This window comes from Erythrolamprus reginae, chromosome 3 (assembly GCF_031021105.1).
Source record: "Erythrolamprus reginae isolate rEryReg1 chromosome 3, rEryReg1.hap1, whole genome shotgun sequence".
NCBI lineage: Eukaryota > Metazoa > Chordata > Lepidosauria > Squamata > Dipsadidae > Erythrolamprus > Erythrolamprus reginae.
The window spans coordinates 140,601,598-140,622,202 of NC_091952.1; the positions used below are offsets into that span (position 1 = coordinate 140,601,598).

Consider the following 20,605-nt stretch of genomic DNA (forward strand, 5'->3'; position numbering starts at 1 on the left):
CAGGGCTTGTTACCTTAGAACAGTGTTTCCCAAGCAGTGTGCCGCGAGAAATGGTCAGGTGTGCCGCGAAGAAGGAAGCTCAGCTTCTGGTCTCGCAACTTTTTGCTGAGAGTGCGAAGAGCAAAAAGTTGTGAGACCGGAAGCTGAGCTTCCTTCTTTGCGCCTTCCAAGTTTTCCAGCAGCTGCAGCGCCGTGCCCGGCTGGAGCTTCTCTGGCGGCGGCAGCAGGTGAGCTTTGGGGCCCGGCGGGAGGGCGGCGGCAGTAGCAGCACCGGGCAGTAGCTGCTGGGCGGCAGCAGGGTGGTCAGCTGTGAGCCAGAACTCCAGGACAGGCACCGACGGCGGCGGCTGGACATGTTGCTGTACGCCATACATGCTGGCATTGCATGGCTGGCACTTGCCTGCTGGCTGGGCCAGGACGGAGGCTCCAGCCCCACACCCATGCCCAGCACAACGCCAGCATGTACGGCGTCTAGCAACACGTCCAGCCGCCACCGTCGGTGCCTCCGTTGCGGAGCTCCGCCTCACAGCTGACCACCCTGCCGCCACCCCACGGCTACTGCCCAATGCTGCTGCTGTGGCGTGGTGTATGAGAGAGAGAGAGATAACGAGAGAGAAAGAGATAGCAAGAAAGGGAGAGAGAGAAAGAGAGGGGGGGGCGAAGAGAGAGAGCAAAAGAGAGAAAGAGGGAGGGGGGAGAGAGAGAAAGAGAAAGCAAAAGAGAGAGAAAGAGATAGCAAGAGAAAGAAAGAGATAACAAGGGAGGGAGAGAGATAGCAAGGGAGGGAGAGAGGGGGGAGAGAGAGAGAAAGCAAAAGAGAAAGAGAGAAAGAAAGATAGCAAGAAAGGGAGAGAGAGAAAGAGGGAGAGAGGGGGAGAGAGAAAGAAAGCAAAAAGAGAGATAGCAAGAAAGAGAGAAAGAGGGAGAGGGGGAGAGAGAAAGAGAGACAGCGAGAGAGAGAGAGACAGATAAAGCAAGAGAGAGAGAAAGAGGGGAAGGAGGGTGAGGGAAAGACATAGAGGGAGGGAAGGAGGGAGAGAGAGAGAAAGAGCAAAAAAAAGAAGGTAGAAACAAAGAGGGATGTAGAGAGAGAGGGAAAGAAAGAGCGAAAGGGAGGAAGAGAGGGGTTTTTTGTCCAAACTTTTTTTAGCTCCCTCCCCAATGTTCCCCAGGATTTTGTAAATGTGAATAATGTGCCGCGGCTCAAAAAAGGTTGGGAAACACTGCCTTAGAAAGTAAAAGAATGCCTGTAACTACAGTATAGTAGTTGATTTTCAAAGGACAATTGTACTTTCAGCAATTTTGTTTTTTCCTAGTTTTTCACATTGCAAAACTCAGTTAAATTAAGTTAACTGCATGGTGGAATTCCAGAGATAGTATCACACACAGACTTGAGCTTTGATGATTATCTTCTTACAACATCTCCAGGAATTGATTCTATTAAAATCATAAAGTTACAATTAATTTTGGAATTTGTGGAGAGAAGCTGTTTTCTATATTATGTATTGCAGAATCTTAAGCATGTATACAGAAATCCTGCTGAACACAATAAGTAAGATTGTACTCATGCTTAAAATCATGAAAAATGTTACAAAGATTTACTGGATTTAAACTACTACTTTTTATCTGTATTGATATCTAAGATACGTTTCTTAAATTTTCATAAGTACGGAAAGGGGGCTCAAACATAGGTTAAGAAAATCACTGGTCAAACAGATAGATTAGAAAGGCAGGCAGGCTAATCTTATGACCATATAAAAACAAATTAAACTAAAATCTTTATTTCTAGAATAAAACAGGTTAAAGAAAATACAATTATTTATATAATGTTGGGCCGAGAGGCAAAAAAGGAGCTGTGATGTTCCTTCAATACACCAGGGTGATTCGACACAAAAATATGTAACCCTTCCCTGGTGCAGAGCTGAAGGGATTGGATACTGTAGCTTAGAGGTTAATTCTCTGCCTTACAAGGCAAAGGTTGCAGGTTCAAGTCCCAGTGAGGGTATGGCTAGCTGATGAGGCCAAAATAAGGCCGAAATGGATCTATCCTAGTCTTCCTTAATTTTCAAATTCAGCAAAAAAAACATGTGACATGTGTGTTTTTTCTGTCGGATCACCCTGGTATATTGAAGGAGCGTCACAGTTCCTTTTTTGCTGAAATAGTGCTATCCTAGTCTCCCTTAATTTTAAAAATTCAGCAAAAACATGTGATATATATATATGTTTTTTTTTTTTTAATGTCGGATCACCCTGGTATATTGAAGGAACGTCACAGCTCAAAAAAACCAAAAACATTTGACATATATATATGTATGTATGTATGTACGTACATACGCACGTGTGTGCGTGCGTACGTACGTACATACATATATACATACACAAATAATTAAACAATCAAATAAATACATATTACTTTTATGTGATATTCTCATCTTTTCAATATAACAATGTTTTAGCTGAACTGCCTCATAGGCTTAGCCTATGTCCTTTGGGATTGGGCAGCATAGAAGTCCAATTAAATAAATAAAATACTGTAAATAAATAAATTGCTAACAATGTAGCTAAAATGTTAGAGGAAAAGCTGATTCCATTAACAAACTAATTTTACTTCTCTCTTATAGAAAGATATTGCAGATATTTTAGTGAAAGATGGCTCTGCCTAGGGAGTGTGTATACTTTATATATTGAAATTATTTGCAAAATCTGCCTTCAAACTTGTGTAATTCCTCTGCTATTTATTCCTCTGCTATTTATTAAAGAAGCAGAATGTTTCAGCTTCATGAACCAGAAAAAAGGTGATGCTTTAAATAACCCTCTCAAGTTCAGCAACTAAAAAAATATGGAGCTTTGTTAATGAATAAATAAATGCTGCACTTTGGCTCTTCCAAGCAGTTTTCATGAAATGATGTAACAATGAAAGGTAAATATCTCAACATATGCTATTTTTCTTATTCTCTTTGTCTCTTCAGAATATGTTTGAGTCTAATCAGCAGCTAACTTACTGCGACATGTCATTCAGTGAAGAGGAAACTGTATTAAATGACGGAAAACATATGGAAAAAAACAGCTCTTTAAATGCTATGAATAAGGTATTTCTTTAATTTCAAAAATGTTCAAAATTATTTTGGGAACAATAAAATTCTTTCTAAACATAACATCTTCAATCAGTGTGCTGGCTAGAATACACCTTAACGTAGTTTTGGCTTTCAAGGTTGGAAACAAGCAAATATATTACAGGGAGGAAGATGATATTGTGCTGAAATATTATGCAAAATTCAGCACTACAAAATTTAATAGGATCAAATCAAAGATACGAATAGTGGGCACAACAGGGCCTGAAAAGAAAAATCAGAGGTATTGTAGCCGATAGACTTGTTCAGTTGTTTTGTGGGAACTTACCTGTTTAAACTACAAGAAATTGATTTTAATTGAACATGAAGAAAAAAAATTCCTACTGGAGGTGTTGGATGGCTACAAATGTTGGATGGCTATTTTGGGGGGGGGGGGGTATACGTAAATTATCAAGATCCAAGTCATACATTCATATAGCAGTAATACCAAAATAATACAAATGATTTTTGACTATTAATCCATATAGTAATATTTTGTGCCTGCTGAAAAGGTACATTGACAATGCCTTAAATTAATGTGATTCAAAATTATCTGAAAGTCCGTATATGGGGTTTCTGGTGAAAATTTAGCTGTTCTAAGTTTTTGGTTAAATGTCAACAGTCTACCGCATAGCTCCCAGCAACTATAAGGACCCATAGGGATGGTCTTCTCCGGGTCCCATCAGCTAAACAGTGTCAGCTGGTGGTCCCACGGGAGAGGGCCTCTGGCTGCTTCGTCTCTTTGGAACCAGTTACGTCCCGAGATCTGGACTGCCTCCATCTTACTGGCCTTCCAAAAAGCCATAAAGACCTGACTTTTCTGGCAGGTCTGGGGTTGTTAATCAGATGGCACATCATCAGGATCTGACCAGGAAAGGCATGCATGGTTTTTTAGCTGTTTCAATTGTTAATTGCCAACTTAGACTCTTGGACTCACCAACTAGACAGTTGACATTCTGATTTGAAATACTTTTGAAATACTGGCTGACAAATTAACTAGTTGAGGAATGGAATATTTATTGGGTGATATGGAAGAGGAATTGAACAAAAAATAAATTCTTGCTTATACAGTAATACAATCATTTGTCACCTTTTACATTCTTGAACTTAAATCTGTTGTGAGCTCTCAAAAGAAAAACATACTTCTGTTTTTGATGCCAGATTAGTTACCTAGTTACATGAATCTGTTAATATTTTCCTTTATTCAATTATTTATTCCCCTAATAGAAAAATGTATAAGAAAAATTTATACTGTATTTGCGAGGCTATTGAAATAAAAGAAACGGTAGGCAACAGAGCAAGCTGGATATTCTTGTAGATTGCTTCTTACTTTCCAATGAATGAATGAATGAATGAATATATATGTATATGTATATATATCCTGTGTTTGCAGAAGGCAATAGCTTCCTGGTGAAGCAATTACATGCTTTATTGTATCTAGTTATATTAATGATACTTCATAGTTGCAAGACAATTTGCTGCTAGTTTGCTTTTTCTTAAATATAAGAAATAAATATAAAAATTAAATTAGTGATATTAATTCATTTTTGGTATTCAGCAGCTCCGAGACAAAGTGAATGAAATGGATTTTGAACTGAAATCTGTCCAGCATGCATCCAAGAAACAGGATCACATAATCCAGAAATTGAAAGAGATGTTAAAGAGCAAGGAAAATGAGGTTTGTAATTCTTTAAATACTGATATAGATTTGACAGAAATATAATTAGAATAGAATAGAGCTGGAAGGGACCTTGAAGGTCTTTCTAGTCCAACTTCTTGCTCAAGCAGGAGACTTTCATTTCAGACAGTTGGCTGTCCAGTGTTTTCTTAAAAACCACCAGTGATGAAGCACCCGCATTGTCTGAAGGCAAGATGTTTCACTGGTTAATTGTCCTCACTGTTGGGAAGTTTCTTCTTAATTTCAGATTGCTTCTATCTTTGATAAGCTTCCATCCTTTGTCTGTAGTCTTGCCTTCCGGTGGTTTTGGAAAATAAGTTGACCCATTTTTCTTTGTCATAGCCTGCCAGTTGTGGAATACTGCTATCATGCCCCCAGTCCTTTTTTTCTCTAGATAAGCCAAACTCAAATCTTGCAACCTTGCCCTTGCCATGGTTGGATCATTTTCTGCTACAGCTCCAATCCTCCTCTGCAGGGAGGAACCGATTAGGTGGTTCCGCCCCAGGTGCCTAATGGACCCAGAAGGGTTTCAGAGTGCACTTGGGGAAATACCGGATTCGCTTATACACAATTCAGCAGAGTGACTAGTAACAGCCTGGAATACAGCCACAACAGAGGCTCTAGACCGAATGGGGCCTTTGTGACCTCTCCGTGGCAGTAGACCCAGGAGATCTCCTTGGTTCTCTGAGGAGCTCAGAGTAATGAAACGTCTGGAGCAGCGTTGGAAAGCCAGTAAAACTACAGGGAGAGTGGAGGATCTCTTGCAGGGCAGAGCTGAGGAGTTTAAGTCATAGGCTGCATCAACAGAAGGATAAGATCAAGACAAAGTGTATTGGCCATAAGGCTCCCTAAGGCACCCTTTCAGGGCCTCTTCAACCACTCAGTTCGCCTTGCTTCCTTCACACAAACTCTTTCGCTGTCTCTTCCATTAGAAAACCCAGTGTAATAATATTCTTCCCTAATCTACATGTTTTCCACTGCCGTTCTTAATATAATAGTCTTTCCTAATCTATAAGTTTCACTGCCAATCCCAGTGTAATTATCTTCCCTAATCTATGTGTCACTGTCATATCAATGCAATAATCTTCCCTATTCTAATTATTTTCACTGCTAATTGCAGTGCAGTAATCTTCCCTAGTCTATAAATTTCCCTAATCTATATATTTTCCCTAATTCTATATATCTTCCACTATTGAACTCAGTGTGATAATCTTCCCTAATCTATTCAATTTAAATTTTCCTTACTCCATCTATTTTTCACTGTGATACCTAACATAATCAATACTAATTATTATCTCATATTAGTCCTCCTTTAATAATAATAACTTGTGTTATATTATATAATTATATATTATATGATGTTATATCCCTCTTCCCTTTTCTTTCCCCCCCTCCTATTTTATTTATCACTAGATCAGATAATCAATTTATAATTCAATCAATCAGAAAGAAAAAAAATCGAGGATAATGATCATCCAGAAATAATCATAACCATTTTCAAGTATCTCATCCATAATAATCACAATCATAACTGCTTTCAATTTTCTCATTCATAACCATTTAAATTTTCTCCCCTTGTTCAGTTCTTCCATTGTAACCTTTTTGTATCTCTTATTTATTTATATATATGTATGATATATATATATATATATTTCAATTATAAACTCCAGTAAAATTAAAATATTAATAATTCCAATTCATTATGCATAATCATTTCCTTTTATAATTTATAACTTTGTGGGGAAAAAACCCTCAATGCTCTTCCTCTTCTTTGTGGTGCTGTTAACTTTTATTATCTTCTGAATTTTCTTTAAAATGTTTAATTTCAAATTATATTGTCCAATGTGTTTTCAGTCAAATCAAGCAATCCAATCAATTCAAATCAGTTCAGTCAATTCCATCTTTTTTTTTTAATAAATTTTTTATTGATTTTTAAAAGTTTACATAAAACAAACATATAACACAGTGCATGTGCCCATCACCTAACAACAACACCCCCCCAATCACCCCCACCACCCATACAAGAGGATTCAAATTTTTTTTAATTGTTTATCTATTATTCCTTGGCTCTATCTTGATCAAGTATTACTAAAAGAGTGATTGCAATTTATTTTTCATATTTACATCACAGATTCTACTTAACATATAATCTTTTACCTTATTCCATCGCACCATCAACTTCTCCAATTTGTTCTCATCGAAATTGTTTAATCTTATTTCCATGATTTCAAAATGTATGTGGTCCACCATATACCAGTACCAATTTTGTAATGTCCATTTTGTAGAATCTTTCCAACCTAATACCATCACCGCTTGGGCACTTTCCAATGCTGCGGCTTTAATTTCCTTGAATTCTCCTAGTTCCCTATATTTAATTAAAATTGCTATTTCTTTTGTAATAATCCAGTTAATGTTTAACATTTTATTAATTTCGTTCTGCACTACATTCCAGAATTTCTGAATTTCTGCACACTCCCAGAGCATATGCATAAAAATTCCCTTTTCCTGGCACCCATGCCAACATTTACCCTTCTCTTTCCCCTGGAAGTGTGCAATTTGTACTGGTGTATAGTACCATTTATGTAAAATTTTCCTTCTCATCTCTCTAACTCTCGTATTTTTAATCTTATATATATTTTCTATTATTTCTTTCATTTCCCTTTCATCTATTTGTAAATCATCTTGCCAGCATCTTGTCAAACTTTTTGTTACTTCCTCTTCCATCTGCAATAGCATTCTGTATATATTACCGGCTTGTGCTTTACTCTCATTTATCTTTTCTCTTATTATTTTTTCTAAGCAATTTTCTTCTCGTAAGAAAGCTTCTTTATTCTCACTTTTATTTAAATATGTGCTTATTGCATTAATCTGCAACCATTTCTGTTTACCAATCCACCATTCCAATCGAGTTCTACTGACTCTTCCATCTTTCTCATATAATTGTTCAATTCTCGTTATCCCTTTACTATTTAATACTTTGATAATTCTACTTAAGTTAACATCATCCCCTATATTCAATACATATAGCGTTGATAGCCTGAATACCCTTATTCCACTTTTCCTCTGCCATTTAAGCCATATTTCTAAACATGCTTTAAAAGGATCACTTAAGTTACTAGTTTCTGTTCTACTCCAATTTTTAAATAATAATTCTTTATTATTCATGTTATTAATTTCCTTTTCTAACTCTACCCATTTCTTTCCCCTCCATAACTGTAGCTCCATTAACCTTTCTGTTTGAAATGCATTTCTATATAATACTAGGCACGGGCTGCCCCAACCCCCCTCTTTCTCTTGTGAAAACTGCCAATGCTTCCTTATTCTAGGTTTTTTGTCTCCTTCAATCCAAAAATTTAATCTGTTGTCCCATTCTCTTAGTTTTGCCTCAGGAAAACTACCCGGTAGAACCTGAAACAAATACATCATTTTTGGTATTATCATCATCTTAAGGGCCCTAATCTTAGCAATTCTTCCTAACTTTTTACCCTTCCAATTTTTTATCTGCTTCTGGATTTTTTTCCATATTAGGTTATAATTGGCCGTCACTATTTTTATTGGATTCTTGAACAACCAAATTCCCAAATATTTCATTTTTTTACAACCTAATTTCAATCCTGATATTTTTTGAATCTCGATTTGCTCTTTAGGGCCAGTATTTAAACATACTATCTCTGATTTCTCTATATTAACCTTAAGTCCAGATTGATCTTTAAATTCCTGGAGCAATATCATTATTCTTTTCATCATTTCAATTGGGGTTTCAGACATCACTATAGTGTCATCTGCAAAGAAATTTAATTTCAATTCAAATTTCCCTATTTGATAACCTCTCCATTCCTTATCGTTTCTAATTTTGTTTGCTAAGGTCTCAATTGCTAATGCAAATAACATTGGGGATACTGGGCAACCCTGCTTAGTTCCATTCTGAATTTTAATCATTTCTGTTCTGTTACCATTTACTCTGATTTGAGCTATATTATCCTTATATATTGTTTCTATAATTCTGCAAAATGAATCTCCCATATTTAAATCTTTACATAGTTGAAATAGGTAATCATGGTTAACTTTATCAAAAGCTTTATAGACATCTAATTTTAGAATATTTAGTTTTCTTTTGGTATTGGTAGCATGGTGTAAAACATTGACCACATTCCTTATTGGTTCATAAATCTTCCTTCCTTTAACAAATCCATATTGATCTTCTCCAATTACTTTTGGTAAAATATTCTCCACCCTGTTTGCCAATATTTTCATAAATATTTTATAATCCTGATTTAATAAGCTGATGGGGCGATAAGAACTCGGGTCAGTTAAATCACGATCTGGTTTTGGGATAGTTATAATTTCTGACATTTTCCACGTCTGTGGAGTTTCAAAAGTCTCCATTACATTGTTAAACAATTTTTCCATATGCGGTAATAATTCATTCATATACATTTTATAATATTCAGCAGTAAAACCGTCTGGACCTGGGGCTTTAGCAGTTTTCAACCCTTTAATAACTTGTAATTTTTGCATTTAGCATTTGTCTATCCTCTTCCTTTAATTTCTTTTTAACCTCTGTGGTTCGCGAAATAACATACTCTTTTTTGTATAAGTTCCCATAAAAATCTCTCATTATTTTTTCCATTTCTACATTACTACGTTTAATTACACCATCCTTATCTTTTAAAGCAGAGATGTGGGATTTCTCTTTTCTTTTTTTCAGATAATGTACCATTTGCTTCATTGATTTATTACCCCATCCCCTAATTCTATGTTTTATACAGTGGAACCCCGACATAAGAGCTGCTCTACTTAAGAGCAACTCGAGATAAGAGCTGGGAGGGGAGAGATATTTTTGTTCTACTTACAAGCCCAAATTCGAGATACAAGCGCCAAGGAGCTGTCTCCTGAAGCCAAACGCTAACTTCCGCGTTCGGCTTCAGGAGACAGCTGCGAAGCGGCGCGCGTGTTTTAAAAGGTTGCAGCCGGCCTGGGGGGCTCGGGGGGGTGCTTGCAGCTTTCTTTCTTGCTCTTTTTCTTTCTCTCTTTTACCTTCCCTTCCTCTATTTCTTCTTTTCTTTCTCCTTCCCACCTCCTTCCCTCCCTCCCTCCCTTCACTCATTCCTCTCTTACTCTCCCCTTTCATAAGTTTCCTTGCTTCCTTCCTCTGTTCCTGTCCCTTCCCCCTTTCTTTCTTTCTTTCTTTCTTTCTTTCTTTCTTTCTTTCTTGCTCTTTTTCTTTCTCTCTTTTACCTTCCCTTCCTCTATTTCTTCTTTTCTTTCTCCTTCCCACCTTCTTCCCTCCCTCCCTTCACTCATTCCTCTCTTACTCTCCCCTTTCATAAGTTTCCTTGCTTCCTTCCTCTGTTCCTGTCCCTTCCCTCTTTCCTTCCTTCCTTCCCACCCTCCGTCCATTCATTCACCCATTCCTCTCTTGATCGCTTAAAGCCGGTCCCTGGTGCAAAAAGGGTTGGGGACCTCTGTCCTACAGGATTGGGTGGCAGAGAAGTTGAACATATGTAAATTTAAAAGTTTAAGAAAGTTTACAAGTTAAGTGAAAGAAACTTCATTATTCATTTATATGTACATGTACATTTCTTCATTAAAAACATGTCTTTCTGCATAATTTAGACTAACTTTGTGAGTTTTTTGAGGGCTGGAACCAATTAAAATTATTTACATTAATTCCTATGGGGAAAAGTCATTCGAGATAAGAGCTGCTCGACTTAAGAGCCCAGGTCCGGAACGAATTAAACTCGTATCTCGAGGTACCACTGTAATCATCTTCATTTTATTCCATCTTTCTTCATCAAGTAATTGTAATTTCTTTTTCTTAAGTAATAATAGTGAATTCCTTTCTCTATTTCTTGTAATTTTTAAGGTTTCTTGGATTAAATCTATTTCTCTTAATAAGTTGTTTCTTTTAGCTTCCCAGGATTTCCTAATAAAAGCTTCAGTACTAATACAATTATCCCTCATTACAGCCTTATGTGTATCCCAGACTATTGTTTGTTTAATCTCACCTGTTGCATTAGTACAAAAGAATCCATTCAGTTCCCTTTGTAATTTAATTCTATTCTCCTCATTAGCTGAAACCATAGGGTTATATCTCCAAATTCTTTGTTTCCTGCCAGCCTATATCTCAATCACTGCTAAGAGAGGGGCGTGGTCTGATAACCAGATACTTTTCACTTCTACTTTCTTAAGCTTTGCCTCATCTGTCTTACTAATTAACATATAATCAATACAACTAAATTTATTATGTCTTGCAGAGTAGAAGGTGTCTCTATTTACTATGTTTTCATGTAAATCCGTCATATTGATTTTATTTAAGTGTAACTTTTTCTTTCCCCCCCTCCCTGCTGTTAATTCCAAGTTGAAATCGCCTGCTAAAATCACTATACCTTCCGCAAAATTATCTAGTTTCCGTTTTACATTTATTATAAATTGTTTTGCATTTACATTAGGAGCATAAATTACCGCTAAGGTTACTAACTTGTTTTTTATTTTCCCCTTAATAAATAACATTCTGCCATCTTTGTCCCTTTTAATATTAATTAATTGAAAGTACACTCTTCGGTTAAACAAGATGGCGACTCCTTTTGATTTAGTTGTCCCTCTCGACTCATAAACTTGTTGCCACTCACTATTTGTAACTAATCTATCTGTTTTTTCCCTTCCTTTATGGGTTTCTGATAAAAGTAAAACATCAACTTTACTGTCCCTAGCCAGCTTCATGATTCTAAAATGTTTTTTCTGTGATGAAAGACCATTTACATTCAACGATAATAATCCTATATCACCCACTTACATAATTTTAAATACATTTCCCCCTCCTGCAAAACAGAGCCTACCGGAAAAATGTTTTTTAGTTACCATGAATCCCCACCCTAGTGCCTCTTCCCTAACCCCCCCCCCCCGGGGGAGGCAACGAAAAAAACTTTCGTTACCGAGAGGCACCCCTGGATCTGCGTTCCACCAGAAAGCCCCCCCTTTCTCCCCATTTTACAGCATATCAAAAGATTCCCCCCTCCGTCCCTCCTCTCCCCTTATTAATTAGCGAAACCCCCCCCAAAAAAAGTACACAAGAAAGAGATTAGTTAGTTGAAAATCATAGTACCATATTAGCAAGTCAGCTCAGTTCAGTTTATTATTTTTTCTTCTGGCGGGTGACCCTTGGCTCGTCCCTCTTCTCTTTCTCCTGGAGAGAATCCAGTTCCTTCTGGAGTGCTGCGATCTCCGCCTTGCTTTGTTCTGCTACACGGATCGGTTGGAGCATAAACAACTCTCCCTCTGCTGCTTCTGGCCGGTTTTTCGATGTCTGTGCCTGGGACGCTCCATCCGGATTTAACCCCAACTGATAAAGCAAATTTCTTCCCTCTTCCAACGATCTCGCCTGGAAAGCCTTGGAATCTTTAAAAACAAATATTGTAGCTGGATAACGCCATGAAAACCTAATTCCATTTTCATAAAGTTGGGAGGTCACTTCTCTCAACTGGTTTCTCATCTTGAGGGTTTCAGCAGACAGATCTTTTAAAACACGTATTGGAATAGCTTTGTAGCGTAAGTTTAGAATCTGCTTCAACTCTTTGAATATTTCTGCCGCTCTCCTTTCTGAGGCAAACCTTACAATAATGTCTTTTGAATCCCCTCGGTTCCGAGATCCAAAAGCCCAATGCGCTCTTTCAAATTCTTGTAGGTCACATTTAACCTTGTTTTCATTGAACCACTGAAGGATTTCTTGAATAAGATGTTTACTCTCCGCAAAGTCTTTGGGAAAACCCCTCAGACGAAGATTAGACCTCCGTTGTCTGTCCTCCAAGTTAATGATGCGAGTTCCTGGCGAGACTTCCCCACCTCCAGTTTCCCAATTCTTTGATCTTGTGTTTTGGATTGTTCTTTCAAGTCTGCCATTCCAGCACCAACGATCGATAATTCCTTTTTCATATCTTGGAGCAGCTGTCCCATGTCACCAAATGCTTTAAGCAACGAATCCATCTTTCCTTCCAACTCCGAAGTAGACGCCATCTTTCCTTTGTTCTCGCTTCTCCACTTACACACGTTAAAAACTATTACTTGCTTCAACTTTTAACTCCTTCTCATAAAGTTTTCAACAGCTTGTTCAATTCGCTTCCTCTCAGTCCACTTTCACCAAGCTAGAGAGGGTTGTCGAGAGTTAACTTTTACTTTTCCTTCTTCACTTGAGGGAGCTTTCTCTCGGTGCGTCTATCTAGAGCGACGCATGCGCAGATCTTCCCCAGTCAATTCCATCTTGAATATTTTCTTCCTTCCATGCCATAGCTGATCCTCCTTTGCGTAGCCAGCCAGTGTGAAAGCCAAACATGTATATGGAAATCAAACTGATAGAGTATATTTATAAACTGCAATGACAAAGTCCTTGACAAATAACAAACTGCTATATTTCCTCCGGTCACACGATGGCGGTAGATGACAAATTTTCCAACTCTTTCTGGTTTTTAATATCCTCTTCCAGTATTTAATGTTCCTCTTTGTTTATAAATAAAAAGGAAAATATAGCTTCCACCACACGAATTTAAGGTTCGCGATTCAAAGGGACAAGTTTAAAAACAATTAGGTAACTTAGAAATCCAATCATGGGCAATTTGCTACTTTCTGAAGCTTTCGCTATAGGCCGCCTTGCTAAGATAGCTGCTTCCTCAAAATCCCTTTCGGCCACTCACAACTCACCATTGTCGGCTGCAAATCCTTCCTTTCTCTGTAAGTAACTCCTCCAGCTCTTTCCAGATGTCACCATTCGGCTTACATCCCGGCGTCGCATTGTCTCTGCAGCTGTGTCGGCTCAGGCATGGCTGCCTGTCCGGCTTCACTATAGCCGGTGCAAAACCAAGCCAGTTTGCCTGGTGGGGCATGCCGGCCCCTACCAGGCCCCTGGCAGTGTCCTCTGTATCACATTCTGTGCAGGAAGGATCTAGTATGTTCCAAAACGACCGGAACCCCTGGGCAGTGGGAATTCAGGGACATTCAAAGAGAGAGGAAAGGCTCCCGCTGCTGCGGCCATCAGACCCCGCCCCTCTTTTCCCCAAGAAGTATTAACTTGCGACTATTACAGTAAAATAAGTCATTAACATCAAATCAAAACTTTTTTCTTTTTCATAATAATATGAACAAGCCATTTCTGTAAAGATCTATTAATCTCCTTGGTAAATCACAAAATCAAACTTTCATTCTTTTCCACATCAAACATGAAATTAAGAAGTGATCTCCATATGGAAAGCAAAAGTACTTATATTCTTTTATTTAATCAAAGTAATCAATTTTGTCATTTCAGCCAACTCCATCAACTTCTGCAACCATTCGTCCATAGTAAGAATTGAAGTGTCCTGCTGTCAACATATATATAATAACAAAGTTCCAATTTTTTTCCATTTCTTTTTTCATTAGGAAAAAATGAAAAAAAGAAAGGAAAAGTTCTGATTTTATTTTTATCTCCATTTTCAATTTTTTTTGTATTAAAATATGAATCATACTCTAAATTTTGTTTTGCTTTATCACATGGCCATATAGATTAAAAAATCCCTTCTTTTACCTTCAACTGTTTGGGTTTTTCTCCTGTTTCTGTTTTACTTTCTGATTTCAAATTCCTGGATCATGTTTCCTGCAGTGTGAAGAACTAAATCATGTAATTCATAACCAAAATGAGAAAATAGTTAAACTGCAAGAGATGATACATAAGAAACAGCTTGGGCAAATACAGGTATGGCTTTTATTTGAATTTTCTTTACAAATTAATGTTTTTTGTTTATATCTCTCCAAAAATTTGGGTTTATATTATTTTTTTTGAATTTTACAAGATGATCAATCCTAACATGAATGCTAAAGATATACTGTAATGTATACTAAAAATGTTTCCCATTAAATTTAAAATATCTAAAATATGTCAGCTAAAACATTTCTAGTATTAATACTGATGATACAGTAGTATGTTATAAGATGCAAAGATCATTCTTTTCTCAATGAAGAAGTTTAAATAATTGAGTACTTTGGAGTAATTCTTTACCTGCTTATAGCTAATAATTAAGATGAGCAGGTAGAAGACTACAATAGTGATCTGCTATCTACAGTTGAAAATCTGCAGCAGAAAGAAATTGATAGATTTCTAGTCTACGAATACTTCAGGACTTCAGAATGTTGAATTGTGTTTGAAAATGAAACAACTGCTAAGAAGATGTTGTAAGCCACCCAGAATCATCTGTGTCTGAGTTGGGAAGCTAAAAATATAAACAAATATAAACAAACAAATGAACAAGCATCTTAGTTTATGACCTAATTAATCAGTATAAGGGTTTGAGGCATATATGGGTTGCATCATACAGAGTAGGGAGGGTAGGGAGAAATGTGTTTGGCTAGAGCAGGGTTCCCCAAACTTTTTACAGAGGGGGCCAGTTCACTGTCCCTCGGACTGTTGGAGGGCTGGAACTATAAAAAAAACTATGAGCAAATCCCTATGCACACTGCACATAACTTATTTTAAAGTAAAAAACAAAATGGGAACGTACTATTTAGAGGGGGGGGAGAAGTCTGAAATTCATATATGTTTATGTTTTGTTTTTAATTTTCTTTTATTAACATCTGATTGGCTATACAAGGTTTTCTTGGTTTATAGAAAAATGTATAAAGAAAGAAGGAAGCACTTTGGCCTAATGGTTAATAAGTTAGAAATATAATTGGTGTTGTACTTTTTGGTGGTACATTAAGGAGGGAATTTAATTAAAAGAAAAGTATGTACCTGGATGACAATATTAGGAAAAAAACTTTTGCAACTTTTTTGATGATTGATATTAGTTACTAACTCAAAGAGGAGGAGGAGGGTGTGTGCGTGTATGTGTGTGTTTTGTGCCCAGCTCGGCTTTAGGCAGGCCTTCCTTTACCTCGGGTGAGATGAGATCGAGGGGGACATTCTCGCCACTGTCACTCCAGCTTCGGATACGGAGGTGCCTCAGCGAGCCGGCACAGAGACTCACTTCCTCTGGGCGCAAGCACCGCCTTGGTGGGAGGCTTCAGCAAGAGACTCCGGCTTCGGATACGGAGGTGCCTCAGCGAGCCGGCACAGAGACTCACTTCCTCTGGGCGCAAACACCGCCTTGGTGGGAGGCGCCAGCAAGAGACACAGGCGGTGGGGAAGGAGAGGGAGCCGCTGCCACCTCCGGCACCACCCGCCACAGATAGGCCAGTGCCGAGCCTCTTTGAAGTTTGCGGCGGAGTGTTCAGCCTCCCCACCTCCCCAGGTTCATGGCAGGCTGGCAGTGGAACGGAGAGCTCACACACAGGCGTACAAGAACCTTCGCTGGTGCAAGACTTCCCTGCACTTTCCTTGCTGTTCCCTGCCCCAACTCCGATGCTCAGCTCCCCAGTGCGGCCTTGGAAAAAACTGCGCAGGGGGTTGTTTTTGTGTGCAGTGCCGCACGCCTTACAGGGAACATTGGCGTGATCCCCGGATACAGTCGGAGAAGCCGGGCGGGGCTCAGAGCCCACAGGGGTTTCTCCCGGCCGACAGCGGATCAGCTGTTGGGCAGGAGAAACGGCGCTGGATCTACCGCGCGGCGTTTGACCGCACAGGCTAGAGGGAACAGTGGCCAGGAGCAGAGGATGCGGACGCATCCTGTGCTCCTGTCACTCATCTGCGGGGCGGATAAATGGCCTCAGTGGGCCGCATGCGGCCCGCGAGCCATAGTTTGTGGACCACTGGGCTGGAACCTTGAAAATCTTAGAAGAATGGCTTTATAGAAGGGGACAGGAGAAAAAGCAAAGAACACAGGAACCTAGCTGCATATGATAATAGTCATGACCCAGGAAATACTAAATCTCCAGTTTTCAGTGATTGATGACTCAACAATAACATCTGTAGATTCCAATGTTTTAACAATAGTGCTCAGAGGATGGATAACAAACAGAAAGAAATAGAATCCTAAAATAGGAAAGCAACAATGATTACATAAATATTTAAAAATGCAGTGGGATGAGAATCATGATTAGAAAATAGAAATCAGAGAATATTAACTATTCAAAGAAATAGAATCAATATTATCACAGTATAGGTTTCTCAACATACAACCATTCATTTAACAACCATTCAAAGTTATGACAGCACTGAAAAAAGTTACTTATGGCTGGTCCTCATACATGATTATTGAAGCCTCCCTCTGATTATGCAAGCACAATTTGTGTGCTTGGCAACCAGCATAAATTTATGATGGTTGCAGCATCCCAGATTCACTTGAGGACTTCTGATAAGCAGTCATTATAATTTGCTTAATTACTACAGTAAAAGTCAAAATCATGCATGACTCACTTAATGATCACAATGTTTAGCAATAGAAGTTCAGTCCCAATTATCATTATAGGTCAATGAATACAATGATCTTTCATGTCCTATAATATAACTCAGAATGCATAAAAGCTATGATCATGTCAGCATTTTAATGACCAGTGATTGCCTAAACTGCCTCTGCTCTGTTTTCTACTTTTGAATCTTTTTTAGAGCTTAGAGGGCTGTTCTTCATTACAACCGAAACAAAAGATAGCATTTCTTGATGTACAGAATGCTCTTTTCTTCACTCAGTTGGAAATGCAACAATTAAAATGTGCCCAGCAGAAAAAGGATCGACAGTTGGCTGAGGCTAAAAGGACCAGCCACTTTTTAGAGACAGCATTGCAAGAAGAACAACTACAAAAAGAAGCAGCTTGGAGACATAATAAGGTATGATTTTTGAACAATTAACTTTAGCAATAAAGGTGGAAGATACCTTTTCTGAATCATCTAATCACAATCAGAGGCGATAAACATAAACCAATATGGTGCATAAACCAATGCATAATTGTCCCAATTAGAAAAAGGAAAGGAATCCCTGCAGATTTTACTCCATTGGTTGTTGCCAACTCTATGGGGCAATGCTCACCTCGATTTTGAAATCATGAACCAGCACTGTCTGAAGATGTTTCTGAACTGGACACAGTATTCTAAATATGGTCTCACCAGTACACTGTAAAGCAGTACTTTCACTTCTCATTATCATAATAATATCCCTGTTGATGCAACCTAGGATTGCTGGATGGAATTGATTTTTTGGCAACTGCAGCACACTACTGGCTCATAATTGGTAGTCCACTAGGACATCTAGAGCCCTCTCACAGTTAGTACTGTTGATCTAGGTACTGCCTATTCTATACTTCCATATTTGGTTTTTTATGCTTTTTTCTCTACAGAACTATATTTTATTATTTAGGGTCCAGTGTTCAAGTTTTTCGAGGTACTTCTGGATCTTGAGTCTATCTTCCAAAGTGTTAGCAATTCCATCCAGCTTGATTATAGGCAATGAGTTTAACTTCTGTTGGGGTATCGTGTTGCATGCTTCCCCTCAAGTAGTTGTAGTTCTATTCAGCACTAGGCTGGTAAAAACTGACTCTAAAGTCCTGGTTTCCAACGTGGGGCCCACGCCCCACAGGGGGGCAATTTGATTTTTAATGGGGGCAATTGGAGCCTTGTTTGAGCCAAGTTAATGGTCTTTTAGGATTCCTATGCTTGTGTAGAGTTCACTTTTTGAATAGTGAGAATTATATGTCATAGGGGAGAGCATCAGGATTTTAGAGATGCTTGGGTGGGGTATGGCCAAAAAAAGGTTGGGAACCACTGCTCTAAAGGTTCTTCTGGTTTTCACCTAATTAAAAGTAAAAGTTTTCCTCCCTTTCCCAATCAATCACATGGTCCAATCAAACTGCTGCCTGGTTGCTTGGAAACCTCACTTCTCTCTTCAGCCACCTGTGGGAATACTGTATCCTTGGTTCGCAGGAGAAACTACCGTATTTTTGGAGTATAAGACATACCTTTTTAAGAGGTGTGGGTCAAAAGAGGGTCAAAAACTGGGCGCATCTTATACACCGAATGCTGCACCCAGGAGGAGGAAAGGAGTTGACGGGACAGGGGTAATAGCCACAATTGGTGGCAACAGACAGCTGATTCCATGAGATTGATCCAACCGCCAATCAGAAAGGAAGATCGAAGGGGGAGATAGCAAAGTTAGCGATCAAAATGGCAACTTCACCGGAGAAAACGCAAGGCTTAATTTTCAGTGCCTGGGGTGGAGGGTAGTATGCGATCAGCCTTTGAGGAACAGCAACACGGAGGAGCAGTGGGGGGAGAGCACCCCTGAGGTGGAAAAGGAAAGCAGGCAGCCTCAAAGGTCAAACACTCAGCTACAATAAAAGGCTTTTGGGGAATGCCCACGCCCCCGATCAGCCGATCAGCAGAGACGCTTTCTGGGAAGAATGGGAGAAGTTGCTCTCCCTGTGCTCTCCCTGCATGACCTGAGTGCTAGCCTCTTCCGTGTATGTGTGCAGGGCCGCCGATAGACCGGTATTACTGGGAGTGGCATCAGGGGCCCGGCCAAATTGAAAAATGGGGGGGGGGGGGGGGCGGTGCCTGCCAAAAACTCTCCAACCCCGATTGCGACAAACTCTGCCTCTGCGGAGCTTCTCCAACCGCGGCCCGCACCTTCTTCCCACCCCCGCGAGGAAAGAAGGCAGGGAGGCCGGCAGACAGGCAGGGAGCCCCGATGGCAGCCGCGGAAGGAGGAATGACCGTGGGGGTGTCTCGGCCCTCCAGAAGCCAAGCCGCGCTGCTGGGGAAGCGGAATTGGGGAAGGCGGGAGAGGGCTGAGCCTGGCCGGCTTCTCTGCCGGCCTTGTGTCCCCCCGAGGATTGCGAGGGCAAGAAAGCTGCGCCTTTCGGCCTCTGGAAGTGCTGGGCCGGGGGTTTGGGGGGGCCGTGAACACTGCCCGCCGCCCAGAGCCAATGGCTTCTTTTGGGCTTACTCGCTCGAATTCCTGCTGCTGGCGGTGGGAGCAGGTAAGCACGCGCAGGTGGCCGGGTGGGAAGGGCGAGGCGCGAGGGGGAGGCAAGTGGAGAAGCGGAGAGAGAGAGAAGTGGACCAAAAGAAAGAAAAGGGAAAGAGAGGGAGGGAAAGAGAAATGGAGAGGAAGGAAGAAGGGAGGGGAGGGAGGGAGAGAAGGAAGGAAGAGAAAGGAGGGTAGAAAGAGAGAGAGAGAGGAGAGAAAGGAAGAGGAGAGATAGAAAGGAAGAGAGAGAAAGAAAGAGGGAGAGATAGAGGGAGAGATGCTCAGTGAGCCTTTCTTTGAAGTTGCCTTTCTTTCTTTCTCTCTTTCTTTCTCTTTCTCTCTTTCTCTTTCATTCTTTTTTCTTTCTCTTTCTTTCTTTCTCTTGCTTTCTCTCCTTCCTTCCCTCCTTCCATTTCTTTCATTCCCCCTCTCTATTTTTATTTCTCTTTCATTCTCTTTCTTTCTTTCTTTCTTGCTCTTTTTCTTTCTCTCTTTTACCTTCCCTTCCTCTATTTCTTCTTTTCTTTCTCCTTCCTACCTTCTTCCCTCTCTCCCTTCCTTCAGTCCTTCCTCTCTTACTCTCCCCTTTCATAAGTTTCCTTGCTTCCTTCCTCTGTTCCTGTCCCTTCCCCCTTTCTTTCTTTCTTTCTTTCTTTCTTTCTTTCTTTCCTTCCTTCCCTCCCTTCATTTCTTGCTTTCCTTCTCCTTCCTCCCATCTTTCCTCCCTCATTCCCTTCTTTCACTCCTTCCTCTCTTACTCTCCCATTTCACACCTTTCCTTGCTTCCTTTGCACCCTTCCTCTGTTCCTGTCCCTTCCCTCTTTCCTTCCTTCCTTCCCACCCTCCGTCCATTCATTCACCCATTCCTCTCTTGATCGCCCCTTTTACCATTCCTCCCTCCCTCCCTCCCTCCTTCCTTCCTTCATAGCTCGCCCTCGCCTTTCTTCCCTTCCTTCCAG

The 20,605-nt window shown here is 39.8% G+C and overlaps 1 protein-coding gene across 8 annotated transcripts in view; it reads left to right on the forward strand.

Annotated features, from left to right (window-relative positions):
• Positions 1-20,605, forward strand: part of PDE4DIP (phosphodiesterase 4D interacting protein) — a 490,445-nt gene that overhangs the window by 160,064 nt on the left and 309,776 nt on the right. For 4 of the 8 annotated variants that reach the window (XM_070746854.1, XM_070746856.1, XM_070746852.1 and 1 more), the window contains 4 exons: positions 2,970-3,089; positions 4,669-4,788; positions 14,417-14,509; positions 17,294-17,512. In XM_070746854.1, coding sequence (XP_070602955.1) covers positions 2,970-3,089; positions 4,669-4,788; positions 14,417-14,509; positions 17,294-17,512 — 552 coding nt within the window. The remainder of the gene's footprint in view (positions 1-2,969; positions 3,090-4,668; positions 4,789-14,416; positions 14,510-17,293; positions 17,513-20,605) is intronic. The other 4 variants (XM_070746855.1, XM_070746857.1, XM_070746853.1 and 1 more) reach the window with 1 other exon arrangement.